Source organism: Cinclus cinclus, chromosome 1 (genome assembly GCF_963662255.1).
Source record: "Cinclus cinclus chromosome 1, bCinCin1.1, whole genome shotgun sequence".
Lineage (NCBI taxonomy): Eukaryota > Metazoa > Chordata > Aves > Passeriformes > Cinclidae > Cinclus > Cinclus cinclus.
Genome location: NC_085046.1, coordinates 18,459,207 through 18,482,953, shown reverse-complemented (window position 1 = coordinate 18,482,953; position 23,747 = coordinate 18,459,207). Strand labels below are relative to the sequence as shown.

Genomic DNA, 23,747 nt, shown 5'->3' with positions numbered 1-23,747 from the left:
CAGCAAATGGTTATTCTGTGCAGGAATGCATATACGCTTGGTTTATGAGGCACTTATATTCTTTGACTTTGTACCATAACAGCATTGTTATATACATGAGATAGGCTGGATGGCCAGATGAGTATTTTCTATCACCTTAACTAGTTTTCCTTGTATTTTATTATCAATTTTGCATTTTTTTTTTCCATTGACACTGAATTAGGTGCTAGCTTAAGCAGCAAAGCATCATCTTGCTATTACACAGGACACAAAACAGCCCTGCCCTCAGGAGGTCATCTGTTCCATTCCCTTCTTCTCTAAGACAGGATAGCTGTCTAGTGATGCAGACAAATACATTTGTCAGTAAAAATGTTCCAGTAGTAGTAGTTCTAAAGAACTCAAGCATTTTCATTCACTGATAATTTTGACTACTTGCACAGTATTATACAAAATGTATGTTTTGCTTTGTTTTTTTATCATATATCAGCTGGCTTTAAAAATATATTTTCATAAAGAACAACATTTATTCTAAACTGCCTGCTTTAAAAAAAATAGGAAAAAAAGGACATTAGAGTACAAAGTGTTACAGCACCAGTGTTGGAACAAAACCCCAGTATTAGTAAGAGTTATAAAGGTAGTACTGCTGATTATGCATATTTACATTATAAATAACTTAATCATCAATTAATTAAATTGACAAACATTCTCACACAAGCTGATGCACACAAAACAACTCATTCCAAGAACCAAAGTCACGCAGAAACCAGGAACATGCACAGGCACAAGGTGAAGTGTGTCACCTAATCCAGTGAAATTGTGATGCTCAAACGATGTGTGTACATTTTTGAAGAAAATAAAAACCAAAAGAACAGACATTTAACTGTTAGAAAACTGTTTATTAGTATTTTGAAAATGTTCATTACACTCCTATGCAGTTAGCAAACACTTCCCCTACAGGCGTACAAAGAAAATATTCCTTCCATACCTGAGGAGAGAGTCTCATTAGTTACCTATATTAATAGAAGGCAAAATCCAGTGGAAGTCAAGTGCCATTCCTTAGAACGCTCTAGTCATAGGAAGAAAGCACCCTACCATTGAGATGTTGTTTTGTGTTTCTTTGACATGCCTTAGCTCAGGTGTGTCTAGAAGGACACTACGTCTACCTTTCATCTGCCTCTGATCACTGCTGTACTTGACCTGCAAAACAGCAACAACAGCACAGGTGAATTTTTTGTTTACAGTAGGAGGATGTTGAGAATCACACCATGCAACAGTACCTTTCCAAACCACAATGCCCAACAGTTCTCTTCTTTCTTTGCATTCATGTGCCAGTAAACTATTTCACAGTGAGGATAGAGATGAGCTTGTATATTGGTAAGGACAAAAGGCATACTTATTCCATCAATCACTTACTCAAAAGAAAGTATTTGTTTAAAAGCTGAAATTTGTTTGAATGACATAAGTGTAATCACTATTTTATCAACTGGAAAATAAGGTAAGTGCTATGAAAATACCAGTGTGACTTAGAACATCCTTAAAGCATATTTGTATGGCTGATACAAATACCTTCTTATTACTGAGACAGACACAGAGACTGCTCTCAGTCTGTTTCCGCGTTGGGATTACCTGAGAAGCTCAGGGAATTCAATTCCTACAAGAGAATTAATCCTTTGGAAGGCTTCTTACTCCCATTCAGTAGCTAGTCTTTCCTAGCAGCACAAAGCAATGCATCTGGGAAGAATCTGAATATTTTGTTTCCTAAAGGAACATTTGGGCTCTGGGTTTTGTGTATCAGTCAGTACCAAATCTCTTACATCACATTTCTCCTGATTAGCATATTTTGTGACATTTTACAGATTACTAGAGATGTAAGGTTAATTATCTGTTAAAAATAATAAGAAAAAAAGCCACTCAAAATTCTAAAATAGTGAAAGTAGCTGATCCTACTTATTGTTTTGGGAGTGAGTACTCTTACAGTTTTTTCTGTCTTGTTGAATTTTTCTACCAATGGCCTCTCTTAGCTCCTACACTGCACTGTAACCTGTGCACTGTTTTAGTTAATATTTTAGATTTACCTATGTATTCACACTCCAACTATTAGTTCTGGAATGAGTTGTGCAAATCTATTTCAACAATGTGTTTGTGATGAGAAAAAGAAAACATGTACTGAAACTGTCTAACCCTCTTTAAGATTATGTATTGGCTAAGGAAGCACACCCATGAAAATACATGTCTTGGTGTCTGTGTTTCATAGAAAAGTTGGAAGTAATGTATGAGAAACAAAAATATATGGTACTGCATATTCTTCAGAGCCTTCTTAATTAAACAGTACATTCTCTTAGAAAATACATTCAGCTACCTATGCTTTTGAATATAAGGCATTTTCTGGACAGAATAATTACAGCCAACATAGGTTGATTTTTATACTTCTCATTAACATAGAGGAGTACTTATCTCTGTAAATCTTGAGAAACAAAGTGAATGAGTCACATGGTGAAGCACATTTCATTTTCACAAATTAAGAAATTATTTAAAGTCTAGAATTGCTGTGAAGTTTTCTTCTGATTTTCAACTACACATCTCAAAAATAATTGACTTTGGTAAATATTCATGAGCATTTTAAGAACATGATTAAGATACATGCAGTTACAATGTCAGATTCTCTTCCTTTGTCCTTAGACATACTCCCTGACAAATCCAACCTACTTTTCACTCCTACACTCAGTTCTAAAGTGTTCATTACTTGTAATTCTCTTCTGACACAGTGATTCTGCATGAAACTTATTTACCATATGCAGTGACTTTGCCACTGATGTTGTTTCAGTGTTGAGGACAGAGTGCAACATAACTGGTCTTATCTTTACTTCACCAGGCTTTTTGGATTTTTTCATTGTTCCTTAATAGAATTGTTTCCTGCTTCTTACACTACTTCAGTAGCAATTACATTTCTTTTACCATAAAAGCCAAGGAATATATATTATCTTACTCTTTAGTATTTAGCAATGGGACCTATTAAGAACTACTCAGGTCGAACACAGGTGGCATGTCCCAGAATGGAAGGGACGCTTCCACGCTCTGATCCACAAAAAAAAAAAAAAAAAAAAAGATATTTGCACTGAGGTTGAATTCTCATTTCCTTTTTTTCTTTACTGCAATTCATTCCTGCAATCTAGTAACTCAAATCTGGTATCAAGAGAGAAAAATACTTGAAAGAATGACTAACCTCTACTGACTCTCTCCTTGAAAAATACTACCAACACAACCACTTACTTTTTTTGCAATAATCAGACAACCCTGAATATGTTTGTTGCACATATATGCAGTCCGTGTCCTCAAAGAATAAAACCAGTATCTCTTCAGTGAATTATGCAGCTGGATTTCTTTGACACAGCAAATGTAAAAGGAAAAGCATATCCATGTTTATATTTCTACAATGACTGAAAAATCTGAATGACAAAAAGATTCAAACGACTTGCCGAGCTGATATTATCTTGATTCTTCCTGACTCTCTCCATCTCAGGAGTGACACTCACAGCAGTAGCTTTGCCAGGCTGCTCTCTGTAGTGAACCTATTATTTAAAAGAATAAAACATATATTCATACTATTTCAGGAATAGCAATATCTCCTTGTTTTATATAAAAAAATGCATGATTTAAAAAACCATCCAGGAAACAACTGAAAAGCTGAAACACATCTCAAGTTTATTAAAGTTTATAAAACTTGATTTTTAAAAGATAACCTTGATTTATTTTTTTTCTGTACAGGCTGTTCATTAATGCATTTCTGTGTATGTATATATATATATATATATATATACATACCCACATATGCACACAGTATCTTGGCATTTACCAGGCTGGTCCTTGGCTCTACAGAGAAATAACTCATATTTGAAATGGGGTAAAGCCACATACAATGCAGTAAAGGCAAGCAGAGCACATGAAAAACTGAATTTCAGGAAGGTCCGCTGTAAATACATATTTGTCATGACACAGAAATTCCATAGGTCTCCATATATGTTCTAAATTTTATATACTACATGTTCAAAGGTGATTAAACACCAAGGGTGCAATTGAACTGCCAGTTGAATCTAGCCTAATTTCACCGTGCATTTATTTAAATGCACTGTAGGAATATCCCCTTTATCACTTTAAAACCAAACACAATGCATTAACCAAATGCACACTCGAGGCTGGATCAGGATCTAAAGCAGATAGTGGGGACAGGATGTGACAGGCATTGACAGACCAAGAAATCTAATGTTTACTCTGGCCCTATGTGCTGGAAAGTCAGATATGGTAAATATTTAGTAACAGATTCTGGCAACATATTGATACTGATGCGTGTATTTTTATGCAAAATAAATGCTTCCATACAAAAGCAAGCTCTTGGGTTTAAGTGATAAGGTTAACTGTGCAGATAAATACATTATGCTCATAATTCTGCAGTGCACTGTGGCAATAAGGCACCTATTGTCTTCAAGCACAACACAATTTTGGTCTGTCCACATCAATGTACTCCAATTGAAAAACTAATTAATTAATTAATTTTGTCTTACAAAAACTATGGTAAGCTTTCTTATGGATTAAGCTTGCAAATTAACTTTTATAAAGGTAAAATGACTCTTCAAGAATTAATGTTTCTAGAAATGGCTGAAGTTAATCTTCACTAAAAGCTGTTCCAGTGACTTGAAAAGAATTTAAACTTTCCAGTGAAATTTGTACAATACAAAAATTGGTGAAAAGTAAGCAACTGCGTGAGTAAACAGTGTGACAGAAAAACTATGCAGACTGACTTGATTTACTTGGAAAAACAGTTTTTAACAGAATATATTTTAGGACGGCTAGCTATATCAACAATATTTCAGCAGCTGAGTTAGAGGGACAGAATTCTTGAAAACTGTGACTCAAAATTATTTTGGGGAATGCAGCAGAAAGCACCCTAGGGAAACACTGCAGCTATTTGTGGACCCATGAACCAGGGCTGCTGATGGTAGCACTCACTGAGGAGAGTGCCTGGAATCCCATGGACTCATTAACAGGATACAACTTCATCAGTGCAGGAAGGCAGAAGCATGCTCCAGTCCTTGCCTTCTTCTCTGTGCCCTTGCAAATGGTTATAGCAGCCATTAAACACTAAATTCTGCTGAGAAGGTTACTGAGGAACCAGAAGGAGACAAGTAGGAGAGCAGAAGTTTGAGCACAACTGTAGCTGAATTATTTTATAAAGAAAAGAAAAATATATTCTGTTAAAAAAATAAACAAAAAAAATGGTCAAGATTTTCTGGAAATATCCAAGGAAGAGAAAAACATCTCAAAGCATTGCAGCCACTTCTTTAATAGAATGTGTGACACTTCACTTGCCATTTCCCAAACCAAGCTTCCTAATTGCTTCCTAAAAAAAGGTTTTCAAGTAATTCCATTACTTGAATTCCAACACATTACAATACATTAGTTTCCCCATGACTAAAGGAAAAGCACAGCTTTAGGAAGCAGAATTTTGTACTCATCTTCTTGACCCAAAAATTATACCAAGTATTTAAGGATAGCAACTTCCCATGCTGACATTCTCTTGATTCCTCTTGACTCTTTCCATCTCTGGGGTGACACTCACAGGTGTAGCTTTGCAGAGCTGCTCTTTGTACTGAACCTAGCAAACATGTCAGAAGATATTACAACAGAGATTTCCAAGTAATAGAAATACGTAAATGTGCTAGACACCACTAAAGAGCACATTGCATTTGGATGGAAAGTACCATTCCTTAATAATCAATCCCATTTATCCATACAATACTTAGTAGTCACTCTCTGGCAGTTCTTCTATTTCAAACACAGACAATTGTTATTTCAACAGGAATACTTAACTCTCATTGTTATGAATCAAAGTGCAAGGCTAAGGAATTATCATTTTGCCATTAATTGATTAACAGGCCTTTGTGAACAAACAGAAAGTAGCACAAACACCACAGACATATTCACCCAAGACACAAACACATTCAATATGGCAGAGAGAAGTGTGCAAGAAATTGAAATGGGGCACACATTGCTAATATTCTTCTGGTTTTCCTTAACTCTCCTTAGTTCAGGTGGATCAGAAATAGTTGTTGCACGCCGAATTTCTTCCTTGTATTTAATCTGCACAACAGATATTACAAAAATATTATCAATTTAAAGACGAGAGAGACAGGCACTAAAATACATCTATCACTTTATACTCTCTCCCTTACACACACAGCACTACTAGACCACATCTACAAACACCACTGGCCTTAAAAGCAACAGTTATATTTCATTTCTAAAACAGTCTGCTAGAGTCTCTAATGTATCTTGTTTGATGCAATGCAGCAGAGAGTGCTTATAACAATTCTAGTGAACTGAAATTTTTACAGTAAGAAACTACATCACATGGGATTGTGGCTATTTTCATGATAATTAGGATGCTGATTGTAGATCCACACCACTTTGATAATGACTTGGTCTTACGATTAACTTTCTATGGAGTCTACCAGTCCATTTCAGAAACCAAGCTTTCTAGGTGTTCCTAAAAGGGTGGATGGCTTCAAAGTCACATTTAAGTTCTCTAAAAACACATGCAGATATACAGGTGAGGATGTAGTTGTCTGGAATGTTGATGCCTTTGCAGGTATTGTCTTCATTTACTTTTTTTTTTTCCTAACATTTAATTTTCAAGTTTCTTCTCAAGACATGGTACTTCTAGAGAATGCCCAATTTCACAGCACTGACAAAACAACTTGTTTTTCTCTAAGCTCATACTTGGAAGCTGCTTTGACTGAAATTCATAAATAAATAAAACCAAACCAGCCCAAAGTACAGACCAAGAATGGAAAATTTCAGTCCAGACAGTTTAGGACTGGTAAAAATACTAAAGCACTAGAAAAAAAGGGTCTTTTAATAGAGACTATTAGGTAAGTTTAAGAATTGGCAGTGCTACTTGTCCTTAAAATGCTTCAAAATGTCTGTTACTTGAATTTAATAATTTAATAACCAGCTTTGTGGTATTGACTGACATACCACAGGGGTGTCCTCACAGATTTCACACTAACAAAAACACAAATACAATCTTCTTCCCAAAGTGCTGCTTCTTCCCAGTTCTGTGTCCAACCCTGCCTGCCCCTCAATATAAACAATTTTTTAAAAAGTCCTTGGCTATTTGTAGCCTCTCAGCTCAGATTCAGCTTCAGTCCATGGGTCTGTGGCTTGCTTTGGAAACTCTGTGAGACCTTGGTTTCTTCCAAAGAAGTCATCACAACAGGTGAGATGAGCTCAACCTCCTTGGCTGTCACCACCTTGTATTTTAGGCTTTGAAAACACCATTCTGAGGTTTGTCTCCTACATAAGTAATCTGGAAGAATCTGATCACTTTCAGAACATGATTCAAGGGACTTTTTTGTGTGGTTGGTTGTAGTGTATGTATTATTTTGGTGCCCTGCTGTTTCTTTCACTGTAAATTTGCTCCACATTCCACATTCCAGTTTCGTTTAGCCCCAAAAAAATGGTTTTAAGGCTGTCCCAAGTTCTTCTGGCTAAATTCAAAAATACATGTAAAATATTTTAATCTAATGGATTCAAAATTGGTGCAATTTACCCTTCCTTTGGGACTCTTGTAAATCACACAATACAATTTCCCTCTTACTGCACAAAATAATTTCCCTCTCACTGACATGTTATTTGAAACATTCTTGTACATTGCCTTTAAATTTGGCATGCTACACCTGTAATAAATATTATACAAGACTAAAGTAATTTCAAGTACACTGTATGTAATAAAATACTTTTTGTAAAACATTAACACTACACAAAGACTAGCAAGGTAAAGGCCATGCTACTTATATCATAGCACTACACCACTAATGCATTTTGTACTTCCCTTGGTAGGTTTTTGTTCAAATGTGTTTACTAGCATACTGATAAACCTTTGATTTTTGCCTCTTCACCACTATTTAGAATTTCTAAAACAGCAGGAACAATGTACACAATTTTTCTACTTCACTTTGAAATGTACTGTGAAAAAACATTGGAGTTAGACTTCTCCCTTCTGTGACTATTATTGAAATCAAAGTCTCTGTTAACTAGAAATTTAAAATAAAAATAATAACAAAAAACCCAAACAAACAAAAAAAAACCCTCAAATCAAGAAAATAACAGCTTCCCAAACAGCAGGTTTCAACTATTCAATATCCAAGTATTTCAGGATTTAGGACACATGATAGCTTGCACTATGGCTCAAAATGACAAGATGAGAAGTGATGATTTGAGCAGAAGAAAATTCCAAGGAAAACATGAGCTTTTCAAAATTTTTTGGAAATTCTCTACTGGCCTTATTTGGTGAGAAATTAAGTGTTTAACACTATTCACTAAACAACAAAATTCTATCAGAATAGGTGTCCAGAGTCCCTAATTCCTATTTTAACTAACATTTAAACACAACATAGCATCATATCTATACATTATTTTCAAACTTTACTTTTAAAAAACATCTAATAATCAGAAAATTCATGTCACAAACATAGAAACTGCCTCAGAGGAGGCCCCATCAAATGTAACAAAGTGAACAATGCAGTTACAAAGGGTTTGCTGCTTGGTGGTCACTTTTCAAGTTTTTTCAAAGTCTTGCCACATATTTATCAGAAGACAATGTTCTATTAGAAGAAAACAGTCATTTTGATATTTGATTTTGATTTGCCTATTAAAGTGCCAAAGACATTGGGCATCTTTAGATAAACAACATCAATTCAGAAATAATCTCATCAGATCTACAGATCAACTCATCACCAGCACGTAAAGAGGCACCAACTCTCCACCTTTACACACAGGTGAAACTCTGGACATAGTTTTCCTTGTCTTGAAGTGCAAACTGCATCAAGTCCTAAGCAATACACATAGTCTCTAACAGAATGTTACAGATTTTCTTTTTTCTCACACAGTATTCTTCTAACCTGCAAATACAACTGCTGTTCACTTTGTCATATGGGGAAATGCACCTCATATTTCTCACTCCTGAGAGACAAAACACTTTCCTCAAATATTTAGTAAAAATATTTTCATATTTTTCTTAATGCTTCAATTAGAATCTCCACCTTTGGACACAGAAGTACTGCAGTAGAGGGAAGTTTAAGCTGTGCTAGAATAGAGCTCTATATCCAAAATCCAATGGACAACTATTTGAATTAAATGTGTGATATGAAAATGAAGAATTTTTTAGTAAACAAGCTGAAAAAGAAAAACCATTGGTCCACCTTTTACTTTACATAAGAACAGTTTATGTTAACAGCACTTACTGAACTAATATTCTGCTGATTTTTCTTTACTCTTTCAATCTCTGGAGTATCTTTTACAGCTGTGCCAGCTCCTACTTCCTTCTTATAAAACACCTTCATTTTCCCAAAAGAAAAGATAATTATGAGACTGTTAGCAATGCAAATACTAGTTCTCATAAAAGGGCTAGGCAATTCTCCAAGTTCCAAATTGGTCTGACTGTTAATCTTGCTAAGAAAGCAAATACTTTATTTTTTTATAAATAAGACTAATTATCAATAAGTACAATAACATTGTTTAATAACATCCTTTAAACTGACCTCAGTATTTTTAAGTATTTGAAATGAGATACTTAAATTTGGAAAAAATATTAAAATTTATATAATAAAGTTTTACAAATGTAACTTTGTGCTTGAGTAATTTCATTCATTTCAATGTAATTGAAGGTGGATGTACATGCAGGACTTGATTTGGTTTCCGTAGTCTTCAGATCTTAAAATACTGTGAGAAGTGAACAGGCATTACAAGTATTTGTAAGTTAACAAACTAGAAAACTGAAATATTCATGGCAAAATAACCATAACCACCAGAGCTAGAATCCAAGTCATGCAATTTTTGACTCTTAGGTTCAAGCCAGAAAGCTGAGGACTATATCTAAAAACAAAACTCACTTCTTAAAAGATACACATGCTGTTTATACAATTCTCTATATTTCCAATGTTTCAGTAAAGGATAAGCACAAAGCACATTAGTAGAATCAATCATTTGAAGTTACTGAAAGAGACAGTAAATAATTGCTCCACAAATTCCAAGCATGGTTACAATTTAAATAAGTTCATGCTGCAAAACTCCTAAACAAGTTTTACTTGATTTTCAGTATTTGGTGTCACAGCTGTTGCCACTCTGGTATTTCCAGTCAGTTAGTGTAAGAAACAAGTCTGATCCCAGAGTTAATAACATTAATCTTTACCATTTAGTATTCCTGCCTTTCTTAAATCAAGATTCATTTAAGTTTTCCTCTCAACAAACCGTGACCAATAAAACTATCATTCTTGATTAATTCCTCCTAGTTCTTTGAAGTCCTCCATATCCTGGGGTGAATACTACTGCCAAAGATTCTAGAGAAGAGTGAATGTCTGCAACGAATTTTTCAAATATTCAGAAAACCTTTAACAATCTAGAATTTTGTTTGACCATGTGATAACAGAGACAGTTTATGAGGAAGAATTCAAAAATTCTTCTTCATCATGTCAGTTATAAAGATTTATACTGTGGATTGGACTATAATTTATTTTTCTCCTCTACCAAGGAAGGAGCAGTAAAATATGTTGGAGATAGGAATTTTTCTATGAAAGAGATGACTGTGAAGTAAATATCCTTTTATAAATCATCTGCCAAATAAGCTAGTGAGCTAAAAGCAGCAAAGATCTTATCTACGGAGCTAGTTGTTATTTTTTGTCCCTTAAGGCAGAAAAATACTTGAGACAAAATCCAAAAATCAGAAGACTATTAGGGATCATTGGGTTTTTTATCTATTTGGGCTGCTTCCAGTTTTATCTTCACTCAGTAATAATTTATATTTATCATCTAAACTGCACAGAAGGATGAAAGATTAAAACAGAGAAAGAAGAAAAAAGGTAGTTTATGCTATAAACTGCTTTCCTACATTTGGAGGAGACACAGTTCACAAAGAGAAATAGGAAAATCACAAAAGAGAGCAAATACAAATCACCTCAAAGAGAAAACATTTTATTCCTTATTATCTAGAACACTAACAAAGAGGATAATTGTCAGCATTGGCACTGAAAGCTCAGACTGGCCTACAGGGCTGCAAGGGGTTCAGATGCATCAGAGCCTTGTCTAGGCTGAATTAAGTGGTGATACCCATCTTAATTAAGCCTGGTACCTAACTTAGTGAGCCCACGCTGCCAGAGCCACTGACCTACTTGAGGACTTCATCAAAAGCTATCAAAGGCTGGAGCAAGGAGGAAAGCAGATCACAGGGGCTAGCTTGGATCCCTCAGCCCAGCCTGACAGGACACCAGGGACATGAGAAATGGTGATAGCCACATCACACTGATGATGTGCAGAGCACCATTCAGAACCAGGAGCCAACAGATGACAGGAAGAAAATTGGGCCAGTGGGCCTGTCTAGAGCTCCTTCTAGAAAGATGCAGCTTTCAGCTGTCCTCATTCAAAGGAAGAAAAAGGGCAGGTGGTGGCTGGAGATGTTACAGGAGTGAGCCCAGCCTGAAGCAGGCTCAGAGAGGTGTCTCCTCTGCTCTCCCCACAGGCTCTATCTCCCCTGCAGAAGCCTCAGCTGTACAGGGGAGCTGCAGGCAAACACCTCTGGGAGAAATTAACTGAGTTTACTCAGTTACTTCTGAGAGCTGGAGAAGCTGAGGATCTCTCTAAGTTAAAGAACATGTGCGTCAGATAATACTAAAAATATTTTAGTATCTTATATTCCTTTCTCTCAAATCATTGGCTTTATTATTATTACTTAGTCTGCCATAAAAAACAGCCACTGACTGGTCTTTTGTTCTGGAGACAGATTTACTCCTCTTCTCTGTTCTATTACAAGCAAAGGCAGAATTACAAACAGCAGCATTAATGGGCCCAAAAAGGAAGTGGAATTTAATACATCCCAAACTGGGTAATTTTAGAAATCTAAGCTCATAATTTATATGTAGGGATAAAGTGAAACTTAAATCTAGCATAAAATTTAAAAATATACCCAGTGTAATAGAAAATCATTATATATATACATGTTTATGAAATCTGATCTGTTCAAATTTTATACTCCAATCTTGATGCTCAGTACAAATTATAGGAAACAGATGAAAAATCTTATATGAATAGTAAGAAGCCTTAGGCTTTTTTTTCCCCCCCTTTTTAAATAAAGTACTTCCTGGGGCTTGATGGAAAAAGAAAAAAATAATGTTCATTTAAAAATAACTGTGGCTTGGCAAGGTGGTAAAAGTGGTTTAGAAATTCAAAATAACTGTGTCGCACCTAGAAAAGCTGAGTATTACTTTTACTGAAAGAAATTAGTGATACAGTTTTTGCCAGGAAAACTGTGGAAATGGTTCAAAGCACTTCTACTCATAAGTTCCCTATTTTACACTGTGACACAAGAGAGCCTATTTAAACTAAAAAATATCTGAAAAGTTACAAGCAAAATGAGAAGCACTATTACTCACTGAACTGATGTTTTTCTGGGTGCTTCTTATCCTCTCCATCTCAGGAGTGTCTGGGACAGCAGAATAGTTACAGAGCATCTTCTCTGCTTCATCTTTGTACATCTTCTGAAAAATAATTTTTACATCTCTATGCTTTTTGGGCTCAGGATATCCAAACTGCACAAAAGATGCTTATTGCTGATAATCCTCCTGATTCCTGTCCAGTATTTACTTAAACCTCTCTTCTCCATGATACTGTTACCACTGTCTGCCCCCATACTAAAATGTATATAGTAGACATTTATATAACATATCTTCATACTTAATGTATCCTCATATATATTTTCCCTTGGGCTGTCAGGATGCATGTAATGTAACATTAGGTGATTAACATGAAAAGAACTACAGGAAGATATAAATAATTAAATTTCATTTACATGGTGTAACATGCCTAAATACAAATAAGAATCAGGCAGTTAAGATATTTTTACCACATGTAAATTAATTGAGTATGGCTGTGAAAACTTCTAGAAAGCTAGAGAGGAAGTATTTTGAGCAGCATATGTCAACCAGTCATTGTCACACAGAATTAAAACATTCAACTATGTCTACCTAGCCTGCTATTTCTGAATCCCTTTTAACCCACTGTATTTCTGGAATATATGGACCAACTTGCATCCCTTTTCCTATCATTTCAGTCCCCAGGTCATTTTTATACTCTTTCTGAAGAGAAAATAAAGGGTAAAAAAGACCCATAACTTATACTACAACTCTGTGTGCATGTGTCTTCAAAGCTTTCTCACAGTACTGGTCACACTATAAAAAATAATTTTTGAGTTTCTTCAATTTAATATTTTTATTGTGCACCGCTTGCTTCTTTAGCTGAAGAATGTTCAAGATGTTTTTAACATCTCGTTGTGTTTTACTTACAAAGTAATCTTAAAGAAATTAGTTCTGTACTCACCTGGCTGACAATTTCAGAAGCTTTTTTAGCTCGTTGTATATCAAGGGTATCCATACTCACTTCCATTCCCTTTCCTTTAATTTCATTCTCCAAGTCTTTCTTGTATTCTTTCTGAAAAGAACAGCATTGGAAATACTCACAGCTGACTGCCAAAGTTTTCAATTTTTCCTAGTTTAATCCGTGCTACTTCACTGACCAGCATTCATAAAGCACCAAAAAACTAATGATTCCAGTACTAGTTTTGTAGAACCTCTCCATGCAACGCCTACACTGTAATTGCTGATGGGTTAAAACACTCTTTCAACACACTGGTCACTTCAAACCCAATGTAGCCTTTCACATCTACCTGTCTCTGCAGTTTTGGCAGCCACAAGCAGACACCCGTGAGAACTTCTTCCTCTGCTGTACTTAGCAAGACTGAGGTCATAATGCTTTAGCATCTCTCTAGCTCTGTTTATCATGTGGCCCTACCTAAATAAGTAGCTGTTTAGACCAAAAAGGAGCAGGGCCCACAGTGACCCAACACACACCAGGCCAGGCATGGCTCATGAGGAACAAGCACAGCCTGCAAAAGGTGATAGGAAGTCTTAACTTTCCCCCCTTACATTGATTATGCAACTGGTCAAGGTTTTGCAGCTCAAAGGATTAGCTGTTTAGAGAAATCTGTGTTTTCAGTACTGCCTAGGTTGGTTACCAGCTGGAACTCTCAATCACAATAATTTCTTGCATTTTGTCACATGGGAAGCTTGCCCCAGGAGTGGTACTGACCGTGCTTGCAATTTCAGAAGCTTTCTTGGCTCGTCTTATCTCAGGTGTATCTGGACCAACTTCCATGCCTTTCCCTTTAATTTCAGTTTCCAAGTCTTTCTTGTATTGCCTCTGTGAAGATAGAATTTTTACATGATATTCACAAAATCCAGAGAGTTGCAAGTAGATTTCTTTCCCACAAGACACACAAATTTAGGATTTAGAGTCAATCACAATTTTCAAGAGTCACAGTTCTCAAGAGACTTGGTAAGCTGTTGTCAGAAAAAACATATAACTATAGGAGGAAAACTTTGAGAAGCTATTCAGTGACTGTACAAACCTCTATCAATGAATTTTTAATGTGGCAGAGGGTGGGAGGAAATCAGCCCATGCAGCTTGCTACAGTTATCCCCTAAAGTAAAGGGGAAGTTTAGCTCTGCAGAACATGGTGTAATAAGTTGGTCCTTGGTACCAGTCTAATTGAAACACATTTTACTTTTAAGAAAATATTTTATTTATGACAAGACTATATGTTAGAAATGTAATACCATACAGAATTGCTCCAGTGAACTTCCAGATCAGGAAGTTGTAATTTATTCATTTAATAGGTCCTTCCTGAACCATAGCCATTAGGCAAGTGGCAGTCCTCATCCATGAATGCTGCTTTTCCTCACAACATAAATTATATATAACCAATAACCCGAAAACAAAATTAATATTTCATCTTCAGCTTATCCAAGCAAGGATATGTTCCTTGTTCATCAGCAAATTATATTAAAAAGTAATATGGAAATATTTTATACAATAGTTGTAAGGTTTTTTTAATTAAAAAATACTCTCAGCTAGTGCTATTTCTATTACTACAGTAATAATCATCCTTTTTTTCATTCTAGTTCATCCCTACCTGTAGAAAACTCTTCTTTTTCAAAGTAAATGCATATAATACAAATAATTTTAAATGCCCCTTTCTTTTCTTGTTTGTTAATTATTTTTTTAGGTTGTATACTAGTGAGATAAAGAAGGAACATGTGTTTGTGCTCAATACGGTGGTTTGATCACTTACAAGAACATGAGCAAAAAGATTTTCAGTCTTCTATCTCTGTCTCACTCTGATGTAGAAATAAATGTATAAAACAACCCTCTAGTTCACAAACCACATTTTTTGCAAGAATTGTAAATTAACCTGTAGTAATACATCATTCCTTTAATTCCTCTCTGCTAAAGATGGGATGGCAGATATTTCCTCTAAGCTTTATATTGTGTAAAATACCAATATAATCCCAGGATATAAAAAATATATAATCCCAGGAGTTACAGCTATATATTCCCACACTTCTTTACACTGGATAAAATTGGTCCTATCCATGACCCTTTACAGGGTCAAATTGGCCCTACCCATGGCATTACCTCTGTTTTTTATGGCTATATGTATATATGTATATATATATATATATGTATATGTGTGTGTATATGTATATGTATATATGTATATATATATAAAAATGCGTGTAAACATATATATAACATATAATAAATAAACATAAAATTTATATGAAATAGATTATATTTATATACACACACATAATATACATATACACACATATATATATAATTCTGAAATGGTTCCCCAAAGGCATAACATCCAGCATGAGCTTTGCCTTCCTTTTTCCCTCCCTATACCCTCCAGCCTCACTGCTGCTTCCCAGAGACAGCCTTGGATGTCTGGAAAACCACCCAAACTCATGCACTGGGAAAGTCTCAGCAGAGCACAGCTCTAAATGCTAGATCTACTGACCCCACCAACAATCTCCAATGACCTTTCACTTGCCTGAAAAACAGAGTTATCTGTCCTGTGTTGTTTTTTATCCAGAGCTTTACTATATTTTTCAAGCAAAACAGAAATACCCTTAGTTTCAGTACTTATGCTTTTCATTGTAGATTAGACAAAAAAAAAGAAAAAAAAAAAAGGAATTTTCTGAGTTTAACACAAAGTGAACCTTCTGTGGTATTAATAACCTTGACTAGGATAACATACCTCATTTAGTATCTGAGCTGCATTTTTCACTCTAATCAAATCTGGTGTATCTTCAAACACTGTCATTCCTTTTCCTTTCATCCCTTCTTCCAAATCTTTTCGATACTCTTTCTAAGGATTATAAAAAAAAAAAAAGAGAGATTTCACCACTTCTTATTTTGTGCAAGATCTTAAAAAGAAATGCCACTTATTAAACATCTGAAGAGTCTCTTTGAAATTTCTATGAAATATGAATTAGATGAAGTACAGATTTCAGACTTAAAATAGAACTGGAAATTGTGAAAGCAAAAGGAACAAAATTGAAAAAATAAAAGTATTTTAATGTCATCATCTATTTTTTTGTGCTCTTGAAAACCATCTGTGTCCTATACAGCTCTAGCACACTGTTTAGGGGCCATGTCTCTGGACAGATATTTTAACAGCAGTAGCATTTTCTTTCTGCAGACCAGAATATGCCATGCTGCAGTCTCTACCTCAGTTCCATTAATGGCACCCCAATCAGGATGGATTCCCTAAACACCATACTAGGAGCTGTTAAAACAACCTCTCAATAAATTAAAATGTAGAAGCAATATTCCTACCATATCACTCCTGTGCCTCCTAGACACTGCCCTGGTAGGACCTATCAACATTCAGCAACTGCAGCCTCCAGAGTACTCAAATGTTCAGTAAAAAGTTCAAAGCACACTAGAACCTGTCCACAGACATTTGGTTCCTATTGCTCTTCCCAGCTCCTAGAGAGCTGATGTAAGCCTATTGAAGTTCAAGATCTTTAAGTTTTTTAAGGATTTTTAATTACTCTTCACATCTTCAGATGAGGATTAGGCTTTTTTAAGCAAAGAAATTAGAAGAACATTGAACAAAATACTTATCAGAAGATTTACATAGACATTAATTAATACTACTAATTACATATTAAATTTCATAAGCAGTGGTGAGCACCTTTATCTCCCTGTAAGCTCTTTATTTACATAAAAGGAAACCAGATATTTTTTAAGATGCTTCTCTTGATCATCAGAAGAATGTCCTACAACATGCAGGAAACAATTTCCTCTAATTTGGAATTATTTAATTCAGAACTATTTAATTCAGCTATCTCTTCTGAAGGAGTTGTAAATGTGGTCCCAGAGAAGAAAGTTTGTATTGTTACAAAATGTGAAATACGTGCAGAATTTTCTGCAATGGAAAGTCAACAGAATAAGCTGGAACACAACTGATATTTGGGAAAAAATAAATGTGATTAAACATTAAACAATTAATTCATTTTTAACTTCAGGTTTTTCTTCTTGTTTCATGCAGTATCTATTCAAAGTTTATTATAAACCTTTATGGAAAAACACTGAGTTACATCCTTGACTATGAAAAAATACATAATTTTTCTAAATCATGAAAGATAATAGTTCATTTTACCTAGGTAATCTTTGGGTTTGGAATATGTTCCTTGAATGTGGATTACAAAATCATCAGAAATTCATGCAGTTATGCATTAATGGAAATACCATTCTCGTTTTCTCATTTTCTTCCCCTTTGACTAACTGGCATGGTTTACTCCCAAAATAGGGAGGCATACAACTTGAGGAGGTCAGAATTAGAGAACAACTTAATGCATATAACACTAAGAAGGGGAGATACATCAAAAATTTGGAGATGAACATGTAGAGCACATGAGATAATTAAACTATGCATACAGTACCCACTTCTTTGGGCATTCGGTGAGCAGTGAGATTACCTGAATGAAATGACAGCATATTTTGCATTTTTCCCCAGTGAGAAGGCATATATGAGATGTACCACAGAATGCCACTGTACAAACTAGACCCAGCTTAAGACTTGCCTACCTGAAAGTCAGGCTTATCAGAATAAATTATTTATCACAGGATGAATAATAAAGAAATATCTTAAATATTTTTCTCTAACCATATGAAATTTAGCATAGACTGGAATAAGTTGTAGAAAGAACAAGGAAAGGAACAAAGTTCAAGGGTTTTTAATTCTAACATGCTTTATTTGTTTTGGCAAAAAAAACCCAAACAAATCTATTCTTCATACCAGAAATAAAAACAAGGTATTTTTGGCTCCCAGATTCAAAGGCAGGATATGCAGCAGCTCTGCTCTTCTCTTCTAGCAGTTCTAGCTCTTCTAAATTTGGTCAAATATTAACCATAATCCACAGAGTCAAACAATACTCAAAATCTAACATGAAACCAATTTTAAATAATAATATAAAAATACTAAAGGTAGAAGGATTCTCAGTTATGGAAAAAAAATTCATTTTCAGTGACACATACGACTGAAGAACATTTCACAACTCTTAAGGAAAAAGGAGGCATACAGAAAACCTGTACCTTCTAACAAAATTGACTTAAAGCAGTTATGTAATGTCACAGCTCTATTACAGAATTTTGGTCTTCTTTATTTTTTATCAATAACATGTAAGATAGAGAATTATTTTAATTAAGTTAATTATAAGCGACTCTATGCAGTTCAAGGCATGTGTACAACCACAATAGCCTACCATAAATGTGAAATGATTACTCAAAAGGAAAAACTGACATCTGGACACCAATGGAAATCCTTCCTTCCTGTCCTTTATCTATTTGAAAAGAGAAGTGATAGTCTGGTTCAGGCATGCTGAGCTTTATAATTTCCTTACTACATGACTATTCAGAATAATGAAATGATGTGAAACAATTTTTACTGATGAAGATACTAGGTAGCTGCCAAGAAAATTTTAAGTTATTCAGCACTCAGCAGCTTGTAGTGATGCTGCTTTTTGCTCATTTACAACTTAACAATAGAAAACATAAATTAAAATCCTTTACCTCTTTCAGAAGATTAGTGATTTCTTTTATATGCAAGAACTCTGGGGTCTTGTCTAAATCCAGTGAAGGTCTTCCCTTGATCCCTTCTTCAAAATCTTTGCGGTACATTTTCTATTGTAGCAAAACCAACAATTAATGGTACATACATATGCAATTCCAAGCATATTTCAGAAGAGATGTTTTAAATAGACCCAGAAATGAGCCCTGCCATAAATTAGATTTCATACTAATAAGCCACTTCATTACGCATTTCATTATCTAGTTTATTTATACAAACAGATACATTCTAGAAAAAAAATATCTGTACAGTATGTCCAAAGAGGATGTTGAACCTGACCCAGGAAAGAAACTGTTTGCTTGGAAGAGAAAAGAGAAAACAAATGGCACACAAGGTAATGGTTTAAAACTCATTAGAGTTTCTACCAAGAGGCTGAAATCATCTGTTTCCCATGACACAGCAAAACTAATGGAATCAAACTGCAGCATGGGGACACAGGTGTATCCATCTCACTCACGATGGATGGCAAAGCACTGGACTAGATTGTGTGGGAAGTCACAAAATCTCCATCATTTCAAGTTTTGGGGTTTTTTTAAGTCAGAAAAACATGGCCTGATACAGGACAGCCAGTGCTGTTCTGGAGCCTGGGAACAATCCTTCCTCCTTGATGAGTTTCCCAGGCTGGAAAGGCAGGAGGATGTTTCAGTTAAATCATGGGGTAGGACTGGGTTTTGTGGCTTCACTTGTTCCCACATGAGAACCATCCCTCCCTAAAGATGGATTTCAAGTGAAAATTTTAAGTTATTAATCTCCAATCTGGATTACCTTTTGAGCTTCTTCTCAATCAAATGATGTGTGTGTACTGTTAGTACCAATTGCCTTTTGAGAAAAAAGCAAATTCACAAGTCCAAAAAGTACATATTTACTTACCTCACTTTGCATCTTTTGAGCCTCCTTTGAAACTTGATACATTGGTGTATCCACAAACTCCAGCAATGATCTGCCTTTAGATTTTTCATAATTTTCTTTGTACTTGACCTAGGAAGATTAAAATAAAGTCTGTTAACAGCTGAGAGAATATGAGATCTGATTGCTTGCCTTGGCAAGAAACAAATCCTGTCTTAGCCATACACCTTAGATGTTTTGACTTGGAAGACTTCTCCCAAACTTAACCTGCTAGGGAAATAGAGTAGTTAGATAAGGTAATATTTTTTTGAGTCATTTATTCCTTTTCTACACAATTCAGACCTAGAAATTGTGAACTTTGAAAACAGGAATAAGAAGCATCAATCACAATCCTTAAACTAATTGCATGGGTCTGGCCAGATGACCTACATCTGAACAGTTTGCAGCTTTTTAATAGGATCCCCTGCTATGTTTCCATAAAACAACACATTTACTGTAACAGTAACAAAATCTGTTTCCCAGCTAGGCCCCGCAGGTCTTTGTTTCAGGCTCAGAAGCACCACTCTCAAATGCACTTTTGTTTGTACCTGTGGGAGAGGGAAGGGAAGGAAAACTACTGCTCTGGTAGAGTCCAGTCCTGCATCAACATTCCCCTCACATCTACCAGGGACCATGACCTGAGAGCTGGCAGCAAAATCACAGTGAAGGACACAGGTTAAAACATCAACTTATGCCTTTATGCTAACTCACAAAGGAAATACTCTTTGTTTGGAAACCTGAAAAAGTCTTTTGAACTCATTCATTCACACTCTTTTGATTAAGACTGGCAAACACATTATTTATCTCTAGTCAGCATGGGGATGATGGAAGAGTCTAGACAAGCCTTAAAGGAAAGCAAATAGCTACAAATCAAAATATTTCATTTATAGTGAGTAATGTAATTTTAATTTCTATGTCTCTTCAAAAATAGTGATGTCTGATTTTCTCTTTGCCTGTCAGGCTTGGGTCCTGCAAAAACACTCTGCTCTCTCCTCATGGGGTGCTTCTGATTGAATATGCACTGTACATCACTGAAATCTACCATATGGCTTTGTGCATGACTTAATCACTGCTAAAATGCTGCATTCTTCTCTTTGCAAGATGTATTTGTTTGTGGTGGTGTATGCCTGACTTTGAAGCACTGCATTTTCTTTGAGATGGATTTGTTCTGCAGTGTCTGGGCTGAAATGACAGAAACACTTGCTTTGCTTAAATGATTTCTTATATTCCTACTGAAGCAAAAAAAAGTCAAGAATGTTTTCACAGACAAAATCCAGAAGGTTTTGTAATTTAAATACTATTTAAAATAATTACAAAAGAAAAAGCATAGAAGAAATTATATTTTAGTCTTATGAACCGAGGAGTTCTGTCAAATGCAAATTTAAAACATTGTGATGAAATTAAACAAAAAAGATATGATAAAAAATAGCTTTTGTATATTCCTGGACAAAGTGGTTTTCCCGCTAATCTAAAAGTCAAATGTTTCTATATTCCATAGAAAATAAACATCATTATTATCACTTGTAGAGCAAAGGAGCACATATGATGGTCTGGGTTTGCCTCCTAGTGGAAAGAACTGTAAATATCACACAACAAAATCACTTTAGTAGAGGAAACAAATGAAAATTGCCTCCATCTACAGATACTGATCTCATACTTTTACTCCATTCCTCAGCTAAAGGAAGAAATTTATTTTTAAATTCTGTAGCTAGATTTTAAAATCAAATTAGCTAAACTTAATAACGTTTTGCTGCATTAAGCTAAACTACAAGCACCAGATTCAGTCTCCTGAGTTCTGTTTATTGATCCTGTTCATTAAAATGAAGTACCTCTAAATCCCCCCATTTTCAGCCTGTATTTCATTAGTATGTTAAAGTTTCCACAATATGAACAGATTTAAAATATGAAAAACATTAAACTACCAGTTACATATGTATAAAAGTGTCAAATTTTGTGTCTCCATAGCTGATACCAGAATTGCATATATATCTGTCATGGTAGAACCACAGCCAGCAACTAAGCCCCACACAACTGCTCATACATTTTACCCCAGTGGGACAGGGTAGAGAATCAGAAGGGTAGAAGAAAGAAAATATGTGGCTTGAGATAAGAACAGTTTAATAATAATAATAATAATAATTTTTTTTTTTTAAAGAGAGAGAGGGAGAGAGAGAGATAAAGCTCAAGGAAAAAAAAAAAATAAGAGATGCAAATGAAAAAAAAAGTCACTCACCACCAACCTATGAATGCTCAGCCTGTTCCTGAGAAGGAACCCCTGGCCAACCTTCCCCTAGTTTATACACTGAAAATGACACTGTATGGTGTGGAATATCCCTTTGGCCAGTTTGGGTCAGCTGTCCTGGCTGTGTCCTCTCCCAACTTCTCATGCACCATCAGCCACCTGGATGGCAGGGCACCATGAGAAGCTGAAAAGTTCTTGACTTAGTGTAAGCACTGCTCAGCAGCAACTAAACCATCAATGTGTTATCAACATCATTTCCATCCTAAATTCAAGACACAGCACTCTACCAGCTACTAGGAAGAAAAATACCTCCATCACAAGTGAAACCAGGAAATACTGTCTGAAAGGAGAATTCCACCTTGCGATTTTCTTCCTCATCAAAATAATAAAACCAGGATGAGTTTGACTTGTCAAAATCAGTTTATTTATGTCCAAAGATGCCCATCAAGCTTTCCTCCTAACTGTTGGAATTTATTCCCATGGAAGTTGACTTGTATAACAGCCTTGCATTGATATTACAGTATAAAAGCTTCATAAAGTTGCACACACTAGTTAACACTCTAGGTCAATAAGCAAACCCATTAATTCAATCAAGAATATTACTTTATGAGTTTAATTAACCATAGAGGTTTCAATCTGTCACAATGGTGAAAGTGTAGCTATGTTATATAGAAGATAATGAGAAACAAAGTTCAGTGGAGAAAGGTATACTGCTGGGAAACAGCAAAACTGGGCAATTAAAACAAAACAAAAAAAGACCATAAAACATAGGACCTTTGGAAATCAATTAACACAGGGAAGCCAGGAAGACTGTTTTTTACCATGGTGGCAGATTACAAAAGAGATTTGGTATGAGTTGCAGAGATAGAAGCAGAACACAAGGAATGTAGTGGAACAGGAGGGAGAAAGGCAGAAGAGTAAATCATGTTTGAATAAAACGATGACATAGGGAGGTCAGTCTGAGAAGGACTGTGAAATGGGATTTCTTTAAAAGACTAATATTTTGTGAGGAGCTTAGGGATTGGCAAAGCATTTCTCTTCTTGTACCAAATAAAAATACCCACCAGGATCCGGACAATGCAAAAATCATAGGCTTAGTGTTTACAGAGTCCTGAGGTGAGCACACGGACATTATGAATCAACCCCTTCAGGAGAAAAGAAAGGAATATATTCTGTAAAACTTGATCTGCCTTAAGGGAAACTCTAGGTTTCTGCATCCTTAGAGCTAAGATGATAAACTGATGAAGTCCATTCTGAGGGTGTTCATTTAATCAGCAAAAAGTCTGCAAATCTTACCATACACTAGAAGGAAACTAGATTTGGGTCAAAACATGCATGAAGAATGCAGGAAGAAACAGACTCCAACTCACTTATTATTCATACAAAAGGGAATAATCATTGTTAGCTTCACAAAGGGAGTGAGACAGATAAAAACCAAGCTTCAATTCTCAAAAAAAAAAAAGAAATCAAGTATAGATAGATTATTTTGATTATTTTAGACATAAGCAAGCACTGACTCAAAAGATGGCCCAATATGTTCCTACTCATTAGAGTTAA

The 23,747-nt window shown here is 35.3% G+C and overlaps 1 protein-coding gene across 1 annotated transcript in view; it reads right to left on the bottom strand.

The window, feature by feature from the left end:
* The window catches only part of NEBL (nebulette), an 87,807-nt gene that overhangs the window by 28,887 nt on the left and 35,173 nt on the right, over positions 1-23,747 (bottom strand). Inside the window, 13 exon segments of the mRNA XM_062494437.1 lie at positions 1,072-1,176; positions 3,456-3,549; positions 5,538-5,629; positions 6,022-6,114; positions 9,279-9,371; positions 12,459-12,563; positions 13,050-13,160; positions 13,402-13,512; positions 14,170-14,280; positions 16,184-16,294; positions 19,006-19,116; positions 19,934-20,041; positions 21,076-21,180. Coding sequence (XP_062350421.1) covers positions 1,072-1,176; positions 3,456-3,549; positions 5,538-5,629; positions 6,022-6,114; positions 9,279-9,371; positions 12,459-12,563; positions 13,050-13,160; positions 13,402-13,512; positions 14,170-14,280; positions 16,184-16,294; positions 19,006-19,116; positions 19,934-20,041; positions 21,076-21,180 — 1,350 coding nt within the window.